Below are 10913 nucleotides of genomic sequence, written 5' to 3'. Positions count from 1 at the left end.
ACAGTAGAAGCCAAACCCTAAAACCATCATCAGTGAACCGAAACAAATCTCAAGTACTACTCACAACAAGCATGAATGAAGCAGCGTGTCCGAGTAAACCAAAACCCTAGCATCATCGAAATCAAAAGCATACTGGAATTTGGGGGTCGATTTCATCTTGGGGTTTGTCGGCGGACAAAAAGGCAACCGCAAAACGGAGAAGAAGAAGAAGAAGAGGCGATGAGGAAGCAGTAGATCTGGACAGAGAGGAAGCAGATCCGGTTCGCGCCACCACCTCGCGCACCACCGGAACCGAGGAAGGCGAAGGAAGAAGACGGCCGCCTCCCGGATCCCAGCGAAGAAGAAGGTGCGGCGCCGCGTCGCAACAGATCCGCGACGGAACGGAGAGGAAGCCCGCCGGAGAAGAACACTGCCTCGCCGGTCACCACCACACCACGTCCGCCGATATCTCACGGGTTTGCAGCATTGGAGAGGGAACGGAGGAGAGGGAGGCGAAGGCAAGAGGAGGGGTGGCTTTATAGACGAAGGATTCGGCGGAGGAGGGAGCGCGCGCAGAGCTTTCACCATTCCCGCGCGAGCCACCCGCCGCTAGCTGAAATCGCCTCCAAATTGCCCGCCATGAGCCGTCCTTGGCCAAGCCCTAGAAAAACGCCAGCGTACCCAGGGAGCCAAACGGAGGGGGTGGATTTGGTCGTGGGGAGACAGGCTGAGGGATAGGCCAAGGGCACCAAACACGGGATCTTCACCTGGAGAGCACAGCCAGGCCCACGGGCCACCCTTGCAAACACGCCCAATATCTCCGACAGCTTGGCTCACGTGGTGCACGGAGCGAGCTAGCGGAAGCAGCGCGTCGTGACTCTGAGGCATGGAAGGCTTTAGACTTCTTGCATGCGACTAACCAAACAAAAGCTCTGCACAGCCAAGCTATGCACAGCAGACAACCAAACAGAGCCCCGTGCATGTGCTCGGCCTAGCCACTGGGAGCATGGATTCTCTGGTACGAGCCTGTCTCATCCAAGCAAGAAAACAATCAGGCCCATAGTGGACGAGAAATGCTTGATTATTTAGAGAAGTCCAAATAAAATGAAGAAACACTTTGAATTTAAGAACTGGTCATAAAATGCGGCAGATTTCAAAATTGCTACATGCAGAAGATAGTAATTCGTAGATCAACGGCATGCCACTACCTTTCTGCACGTTCGTTTAACTTAGAAAAAAGGCAAAAAGGAGAAAAAGAAATGACGCTAAACAATTTCGTATAGTTTGTCAGCAGGAGATTTGAAACGAGATGCAGCCGTGCCAATCTGGCATCTGAACTCTGGGAGTCGAAAGAAAAACAATACAGTCGCCTTTGCTTACATTGCGTTGCGCAGTGACTCATTATCCAAAAGTAGTTACATTAGTATATAAGTAAGTACTTTCTTGATTTACTTGAGAACTCGACTGAATTTTTTTGAGAAATACATATGCTTGTTTCTCATTTGTTCCATCCAAGTTCTCCTAATGGTGTTTTGTTATCCTCGTGATCGTGGCAAAACTGGATACTTCTGTCAGTGGCCCACGTGGTTTCAATGGTGAATGTGGTCAGGCCTAACCAACGGAATGGAGGCCCTCGATTTGTTTAGGCCCCTTTGAATCGAGGGAGGAAAGTTTCCTATTTTCTATGTTTTTACGTGAAAATGACTAATTTCTGTAAAAATTTTGTGCAATTCATGCAAAATTCTTATGTTCCAGAGAGACCCTAAACCATGCAATTCCTAAGGATAAACACCGAGCAACGCATGTTTCAATGTATAGGGTTAAACCACACAGCAATATAGGACCTATTTGATACAAGGACTAATTGATGGCTAGCTATGGAGACAAAATTAGCTCTAGTCCATCCAAACAAAAGGGCTAATTGGTGGTCTATTTTTTTAACCAAATCTTCAACTAGTTGTTTGCCAGCTAGCTAGCCAACCAAATATAATTCAGACCAGCTGTCTAAAGATCTTCATATACATCTAGAAAGCCGTATGCTTTGGAAGACGTTTGTATAGTTTGGGAAAGGGTTCTTTGATAAAAAAAGAATCTACTTCTAACCTATATGCCCTTAGGCACTGCTAACTAGTCATATGTATCCAAACATGCTCATAGCCAAACCACGCAACAATATATTTATGCCAGCAGCCACCTTAATGGAACCGTGGTAGCATATGTTTATGCGTTAGAACCAAACAATGGATGCCGATACTATTACTATGATAACTTCGTTGCATTACAATGTAAGTAGTCAGAAAGAATTGAGATGTGTCATCATAGAACTTGTTTATACAAAGATAATACAGGATAAAATATATTTGGGAAATTTGGGAAATCAACATGAAACCAACACTATGTATGAGTGGTTTACACATGATATATTCATTTGCTTGTACAAATCTATCGGTGCTTACACAGTAACCAACATGGATAAACCAGTGGAGTGGTTTGTCGCATTATTGCACTCTGTAAGGAGAGTGTGCCTGGGGACGCAACACTTTGCGTGCCAGTAAACCATGATTATGAACTGCATGACCCAAAATAAGATTTTCCACTATTTGTCAGTTCAGGGAACCGAATATACCAAAACCTGTACTTCTGCCATAAGATAACGAGCCTACCAAATGGTTTGCCAACACTCGGGCAAACAGCACGAAGAAACAGCCACCAGGCTTTGTTTCACACTATCCTATCTTCGTATCAATTGCAGAGGTCAGTGCAGCAGAGGAAAGCTTTGGGGGGCGTGACTCCCAATCCTGGACATAACCCATTTACAGATTGCTATCATCAGCATATAATGCTTGAAGCTTGAAAGAAAATTCAGAAACATATAAAACTTCACAAGTAATGTTCTTCACCAAATGTCAGTCAATAATAACACAGATGTTTATCCATGTATATATTGTACAAAACATGAATCAAGCTAAGGGCATGAATACAAAGACTCAAACATTGCATACCTTGTACACATCGTCTGTTTATCAATAAGTGGGCTTTAAAAAAATGATGCACAAAAAAATTGGTCCAATCTCTAGGGTACATTTACACAAGGGGTAATACTCTAAACATCAATACTGGCACTCACTTCATCCTCAGAAAAGAGAATAATCCCTCTAAACATGAAAACAAAAACTTTACTAACTCCCTGCTTAATTTTTTTTTCTCGAACAACGCATGAGAGCTGCATGACATTTCATTAAGAGCAAGGTCAATAATAGAGTCAAGTGCTTGGCTATGAGTCAAGTTATAATAGCAAAGTGATACATTACTTGTTCCTATTTGTCTACAAAAAGTTTTTTCTTTTATTATTATGTGGCACAATGTCTCAAATTCTCTTTTCTATGTCTCCTCAATACACTTGCTACTTGGGCCCACTATTGCATAATCTCCCATGCCCAGCTTGTCGCTTGTATAAGAGCTAAGCTCTCTTCTCTTCTCCATATCACAGCATTAGCTTGGCTATAATATCATTATTGTACTTGCTCTAAGAAAGGAAATCGTACAAACAGGATGGTTAGAGCAAACCTTCTCAATACACCCCACTCACACGAAACCATAGCCTCTTGTTTTATTAGTCTATCATTAAAACCAAACCATGTGCATATCATCAAGATACAGAATGTTCAGGATTGCTGTGCTGTGCATAACACCTCAGAGAGCAATTCAGTAACAATAAATCAAGGAACTAAGCAATTAAATGTCAGTCACTCTTGTTTGGTCGGCAGTAATAACCTGACAACCAATGCCTCACTAGAATTGTTGTACAACAGATTTGTCATGCGCTTCAGTAGCCATATGAGAATATTCATGCGTAAACAGTAGTAACACTGACAATTGGCACAATGGCAAGGCTTAATGAGGCTTATCATTTCAAAATCTATGAGACTGTATGGTATCTACTCTATTAGTTGGGAATGAATTATTTACATCAACTAACTATAACTATTAGTAGAGCCATGTACATAGTGAGATGTGTTGCAATCATTCCAAATAGATCTTCTCCCTCCCTAGATCTATTCCCTATGTCTATCAATGTCTATCAACTTCTTTTTTATGAATGACCAAAAGATCATTACAGAAGCATTATGAAATTCAAACTTACAATTTAATAATGCAGTTTTCCTGCATCTCTTATCTGCATCTAAGAGATTGAAAACCTGCTCAGATGATCATGCATATAGCATACCTCTGTAAGATACCGGCCTCACGTTTTCTAAGCAGTAAGCAACGGTGGTATATTAAGATTTACCCACTTAACCTGGAGTCCTTGACAACAAGCCATCCAGACCACAAGGTGTATCACATGGTGAAAAGATCCCCAAATGCATTGTACCATGCCAGAGTTTCAGCGAGTTATGCAGTTGTAACCTACTCTGTATTTTTTATTTGTAGATTTTGTGAACATATTCACAAGGATGTAACTACCAAGTAGACTAAATACTGATAGAATAGTTCACTATTGCATAATTCATAATGGGTATGAAACTTCTTCTCTCTTATAGGCATGACCCAATATGAGATTTAAGAAATGATCTCTAGCATGGTTTCAAAGGTGACCCAAGGCGTACACCTTATCACCTAGGCGACAAGGCATAATTAGACACCCAAGATGAGCTGCACCTGCCTGGACACATAGTAGGTGCCTAAGCGACGCCTTTGAAACAGAGATATCTACACTGAAGAAACATAAGCTTAGGTGTCCATGCGACACCTTTGAAACAGAGATCTTTAGACTGAAGAAACATATGCCTAATAGATAGAACATATAGAAAAAGAAACCTTCCAAACTAACAACAGAACTGTTCTTATCTCTAGTTTTCAACTTACAAGGTGCTAGTGGGTTTTGCACAAACAGTGTGGGTGATATAATGAACCATGAATAGTTGTGTAGATAATGCAATTGTATCACATGACAGTATTAGGCCTCTAATCCATAAGCCTGCATAAAAGTACATCTACCAATATACTTATTCCACCCCGAATGTGTTCAGATTGAGATAGTAGATTGCATTGATAAATGGGGTTTGCACTGTCATTTATTATAGCGGAATAACAAAGTTATTCAGATTGAGATACTAGATTCTCCCTCCCTCCTGTGCCGCACACCGCCCCTGCCCCTGCTGCCCAGGCTGCTAGCCTCCTGCCGCACGGGCACCACAGGCCACTGCCTTGTCCCCGTCCCTTGCCCTCAAACCTCCTTCCACTACAATCTACGCTTCCCACCCAATACCAATCTAAGCCCATCACAAAGATATATATAGTTTATCATTATTTTACATTTAGCTATTCATACCAATATTACGCACTTGTCAAGTGGATCCCTTCTGTCCACAGAAAAGTTTACCCTATCTATAGCAACCAAATCCTCAAAATATGTTCATTCATATGCTTTATTAATGATAGGTAAAGTTCTGAAAACAGGATCTCTTAACCTTACTAAACCTCTTCAAAACTTGACTAGGATGAAATTTCTAGGGAACTTAAATAAAACCTCTCTGAAACAGGTGCTGCCTGTTACGATCCCATTGGTTAGCAGTGCTACTAAAGAATAAAGGCTAATTAAGCACATATTCATTCATCCTAGTAAGGAACAATATATTCATTCAAACTGCAAATGATGTAAGACACATGCCAGTACGGTAACATTTAAAACTCAAGGGAAAGAAGAAAGTGTATTTGATACCATAGTACTGCTTTGTCTCAGCGACAGCAGATGACTACATGGAAATCGTGTGCCAAGTACCACAATACGAACAGTGGAGTGTTATTGGCATGATTGGGGCCAAGAGCTCAACAGAAGTTACTATCTTACAAAAGGTTGTCTTTGAGAAACAACTGTTATATCTTAATAGTTGGGCATGACTAGTGTCAGTTTAGTCCTTGTTTCCACCAGTTCTGATGAAAATATACTCATACATCAACACTACAAGTGTTCTCAACATATGCCTTATAAATAGTTTCTATTTCTTGTGACATTGAAACAAAATTGAGTGCAAATAAATAACTAGCAACAGCTGTATCTATGCTACAAATGTAAAAGTTGAAATGCACAAGCACATATTAGTTGTGATAAACTTACAGATCAAATCTGTGATATGGCTCCTCAATTTGTTTGGAGTCCAGCAACATAGTTATCTCTGAAGCCCTTTTGCCATAGTGGTCCTTAGGTGCACGAAATGAATGAGTTCATACTGCACCCAGCAGATATGCAGATATTTGTTTATTCTGGAAGATTGCACCGCAGATGAGATGAAAAACAATCAGGGTACTCCACAGAATGCACCTGCCTTCACCACCACCCATCAGTAAAATTTTGGCCTGATTATAACAGCCATGAAACAAGACAGACCATCAAGATCATAGGAACTTGTGACAAGATGAATACAACTAGCTCCATCCTACTAGTCATATGAATTGATCTTTTCAAGTAGCAGTGATGCATTAATCCCAAGCAAACAAGGGTTTAACTCTATTACTGTCTTTAAGTCCTGCATGGAGATGGAATTTGTCTCTGGAGGTATAATAGAACTCTGCCCAGAAACATGGGTATGTACTGATACACCATTTATTAGCTTTCGGCACAGCTGCTGCTTCAATGCCTCATGTCTTAGTTTGCCATGTTGATACCTTGATCTAACTAATTCAACACAAGATCCAATCAACTGCTTCACGAAAACATCAATGCCGTTATTCAACAAATTGGCACACTCTATCGAGACCCCTTCCAACCCAGATGTTTCTGCCATTTTGTCCATCCTCTTCTTCACTGACGAAGTCTCACAGAGTTCACCAACTTCAATACAGGTGTCAGAGGTATCCTTTGAACTCACAGAAGCAAGAAGTAAAGGTATTTGGGCCACACCAAAACTGCCAGGACGTAACTGAATGCCAAGTGGTGCTTGCACTGGACCTTGGGATTGGTGTATAATTTCTTGTCCCAGGTTTTCTCTTGAAGCCTTAGCAGACCCATTGCTGTACAGAGAATTATGTAAACTGAATGGTTCCTTCTCCACACGTGGTCGCTTGATAAGTGGCTCCAAATGGTCACTTTTTTGAAATTGTGTACATCTCTTCAGATCACTCAAATGATGAACACCATTCTCCAGCATAATAGTCTCACAATGATCCAGTGATGACTTTTGGGTTAGTACATTTTCCCTTCTGCTTAATGGTTTGTTCTCTTTGACATTTAGGTTCAACACACCACCATTGTCCCAGACAGGAGGAACAATTGCATGGCCAGAAGTGGTGGCACCTCTGACCAGCTTAGGATCATTAATTACAGGTGGGCCACAAGCTCGACTGGCATTATGTAGAATGGAACGGATAAGGTGGTTGTGCAATGGGACGTTTTCACGGCCAAGTGCCACAAGACAGAGCTTCTCGAATTCATTCTTGCTCAGTCTTGAAGATAAGAACCTTTCCAGGTGCTGAAAGTATTTCCTTGCTCGTTCAGGCCCAATCCTCTTAAAAATCTTGGACTTGATCTCACGAACATCAATACGAGTACTCTGGCCTACTGCAGGAGATGGTAATGGTTGAAGGCTTGGTGTGGGTTGTACTGATGGTGTTGTAGAGGACGGCATTTCTCAGGAAAGGAATTCCATATATCTACAACTGAACTGCAAAGTAGAATACCACGAAGAACTCTGAATCCGATACTCCACTGCCAATCGTGGAAAATCACTGCAATGACAAATATCTCAATCAAAAACATATAACAAGTGTAAAGTAACAACAACAGCATGGAAAAACATGCCGCCAGTAGACAATGGCAGTTAATCAGTATCTCCAACAATAGAATACTAAAGATGTGTTTGGTATAGATTTGGTGGACGGGATTGGGATTGAGATATGAGGTGACTGTGGGATAAAAAAAAACTTTAATGAAAGCAATCAGAAATTAGGATTAGTCTACCCCATATGTCATGCATACACCAAAGATGCATTAGCCCATAATGATACAAACTCTTGCAATCCAATACAGGCCAGCATAGCTTGAACAAATGTAGGAATGGAATCAAACTCATGTTGAAAATGAACCACAAACAAAGGAACTCACACTACTAATTCCATTAAAAATGGCACGTTCGGGTCAACTCTAAACTAAAAGAAGAGCAATTGTGAAACTGAAACTAAACAGAACAAAAAAAAAGGGGGCATGTCTCCCTGATGTGACCAAGCTACCTTTATTCACAACAGCACAAAATTCAAACTGATGTTTTCTGTGATAAACAGAAGTAACTATGGCATAACAAAGAACACTCCAATCCAGAGTCTACAAACTAAAAAGTCTATGACCACCTGCTGCCAGAAGCAAGCTTCAATAAGCCTGGTCCTGTAAAATCATCTTACTTCGAAGGACAAAAAAACATCTCCAAATATCCACCAAACAGAGAAGCCAAATAGCAAGCTCCAGAGTGACCAAATTTTGGACAGATACTGTTGAAATGTTCAGATCATATATGTAGTTCCACAAACCCAAGGTTTGCTGATCAAATCCACAACACCTCAATCAAAGAGACCATACAGCTACGGTTTCGCACGAAATTCAAACTTTCAAGCTCCAACCCGTGCGCATAGCAAGAAGACATCGACCAACAAGCTTACACGGCAATACCAAACCCTGACACGACACGGGTGTAGAGCTCAAACTCCCCAATCCCCAGCTCGCCTTCTCTGATCCAATCCGGGTCACCCAAATTCCGACCCCAAAGCGAAGTTTCCGCACCCGAATTCTAGCTCCCCGGCGCCCAAATAGTGAGTCCGAGGCCGCGCTGGCAAGTGGCGAGGCCGCCATTGGCCGCCGGTACGCCATTGCCGGCCGCGGCCGCGCCGCGCGTGGGGTTGGATCGAGGCGGGGGGATTGGAACGGGGCGCAGAGCTCTCACCTTTGCTTCTGCTGCGCGCGCGCAGGCGCGGGCGAGGCCGTGGGTGGCAGGAGCGATCGGGAGCTGCTCTCGTCGGGCTCCACGGGCTGCAGCAGCTGTCGCCGCGATGTCGCCGAGGCGTGCTCTCACGGAAGGCTTCGTTAGCAGGAGGGGACAAGGGCTGGAGTGCTTCGCCTCGGCGCCCGGCGCCGGCGGCTGCTGGCCTGATGCTGCGACGGAGGAGGTGGTGGTGCGAGGTTGCTGGCTGCTGTTGGGTTGGGCTTGGTGTTGGTGCTGCGGCCGTTCTCCGTTCCGTCTCGGTCTCGATGTTGTTGTACTTGTCTCTGACTCGCCCCTCCCTTCTTCCTCACTTCCTGGCTGCAGTCTCCTTTCACGGATTTTTTTTCTGTCATTTTGTTTTTTTTTTCCTTTGTCATTTTGGTTTTGCTAGCTCTAATACTTGTCCCGTTACATTTTCGATCAAATGGTGCGCACGTAACGCTATTATTGAGACAGTGATACAAGTTCAACTCAACTTCTAATACAAAACCTTATAGTTCATCCCATGTGATCAAAGAGGATAAAACGCAGTTCCATGTACATGCCCAGCCATGAAAAAAGGCATTGTCTGGATGGCATCACTAGAGGCGAGGGGTCGTCACCTCCCCACATTCTAGTGAGGATCAGCCAATCACCATCAGTCAACTGAGGTCGTTGGAGGGGATAAGCGATGTGAGGCACGCTTCCCTACGAAGAAAGAGGTAAAGAAGAAGAGCGATCATCCTCACCGGAGGAAGGTGAGGGTGGTGTCGAGTCCAATGAATGAGAAAGGTCTCCCAAAGGTGGGTTCCTCAAAGGAGTGGTGGTCAAGGTCCACAAGCTAGGCTAGGTGGAGGTGGGCGATGTGGCATCATGGATGGGAGGTAGGTGGCAAAATCTCAGCCATGGATGCTATGGAATCGTTTCGTTTAGCTTCTACATCCATAACCCAAAATCCATCTGGAGGAGAAGGCGAAGTCTAGGAGTTATGGGGGCAACTCTGGTTTGTTCCAAGTGCACGACACAGTAGCCTCAAAACTAGGGGTCAAGAGGAGAAGTTTGGGGAGAATCTGGTTTGGATTCGGAGAGATATGTGGATGAACAAATCCTTCATACCTGTTGATTGTCATCTAGGTGGCCAAGGGATGTCTGTGATTCAAGTCCTCGTAGATTGAATTTCGCATAATCCATCTGCTCGAAGGAGGAGAAGAAGAGCTTTGTGCGGGTGGTGAGGGAAGCCATGGCTAACAGGGCAAAGGGTAGAGGTCCGCGCACAAGGAACCTCAACGAAGAGTGGAATGAATAGGGGTGGTGGGGGATAGGGCTTGTTCCAATAGCATCCATACCCTCTATCGCCGCAATTCTTCCAACAACCACGATGGCCACAGTTCGGATACTTCCCAAATCCTCACATTCTACAACCTCTACTAGCCATTTTTGGTCAATTCAATCGGTTTGGAGGTCCTCGATCAAGAGTAGGGGGATTCTAGGATGGTGGAAGAGGGAGGTGTCATGGGGTAGAAACCGCAACAAGCATTGTTGTTTGTTAGGTGTCACTGAGTGTGGGTCTCCAATGGCTCGGGTGGACTCAAGAACAAACACAAGACATGGTGATGTATCCTGGTTCGGACTATCAGGGCCTTACGTCCAGCAGTAGTAGTTCTCTTGTATTCGAGAGCACCCAAATTAGGGGGTTACAACAAGAGTGTGTAAGAGATTTGGAAGGGGATCACTCAGTGCTATCCTAGGGCTCGTCGGCGGTGAGGTTGCTTCCCCGATGATGGAGAAGAAATGTAATGCCCTAAAATGTCATTCCAATTTGAACCTCTACCCTAGCCCTATGAAATTGCTATCGAAAGCTGTGAGCCTAGATGCTTGTTCACTTGTGGAGATCCCTGATACCTTGGACCCATGTAATTGTCATGAATTCATCAATCATCCTCACAAAGTCTCCCAGAATGGACATGGTCAGGCTAATAATCA

At 43.6% G+C, this 10913-nt stretch overlaps 1 protein-coding gene across 2 annotated transcripts; it reads right to left on the bottom strand.

The window, feature by feature from the left end:
• Nucleotides 1–2295: 2295 nt before the first annotated feature.
• Nucleotides 2296–9228, bottom strand: LOC136497102 (uncharacterized). Of its 2 annotated transcripts, XM_066492886.1 has the most exons (4): nt 8913–9228; nt 6101–7707; nt 2643–2777; nt 2296–2548 (listed from the first exon to the last, which is right to left on the bottom strand). In XM_066492886.1, exon 2 carries the CDS (start codon nt 7605–7607, stop codon nt 6423–6425), a length of 1185 nt encoding a protein of 394 aa, XP_066348983.1. In that variant the 5' UTR covers nt 7608–7707; nt 8913–9228; the 3' UTR covers nt 2296–2548; nt 2643–2777; nt 6101–6422. The 2 variants fall into 2 exon arrangements, with proteins under 2 accessions (XP_066348983.1, XP_066348982.1); XM_066492885.1 differs by having other exon boundaries at nt 2296–2777.
• Between the last annotated feature and the right edge of the window lie 1685 nt (nt 9229–10913).

This window comes from Miscanthus floridulus, chromosome 12, assembly GCF_019320115.1.
Source record: "Miscanthus floridulus cultivar M001 chromosome 12, ASM1932011v1, whole genome shotgun sequence".
Lineage (NCBI taxonomy): Eukaryota > Viridiplantae > Streptophyta > Magnoliopsida > Poales > Poaceae > Miscanthus > Miscanthus floridulus.
This window is presented reverse-complemented; position numbering and strand designations above follow the sequence as displayed.

What these genes read in the sequence shown, in the direction of transcription:
- LOC136497102 (XM_066492885.1), bottom strand. Translation starts at nt 7,607, where the DNA reads ATGCCGTCCTCTACAACACCATCAGTACAACCCACACCAAGCCTTCAA.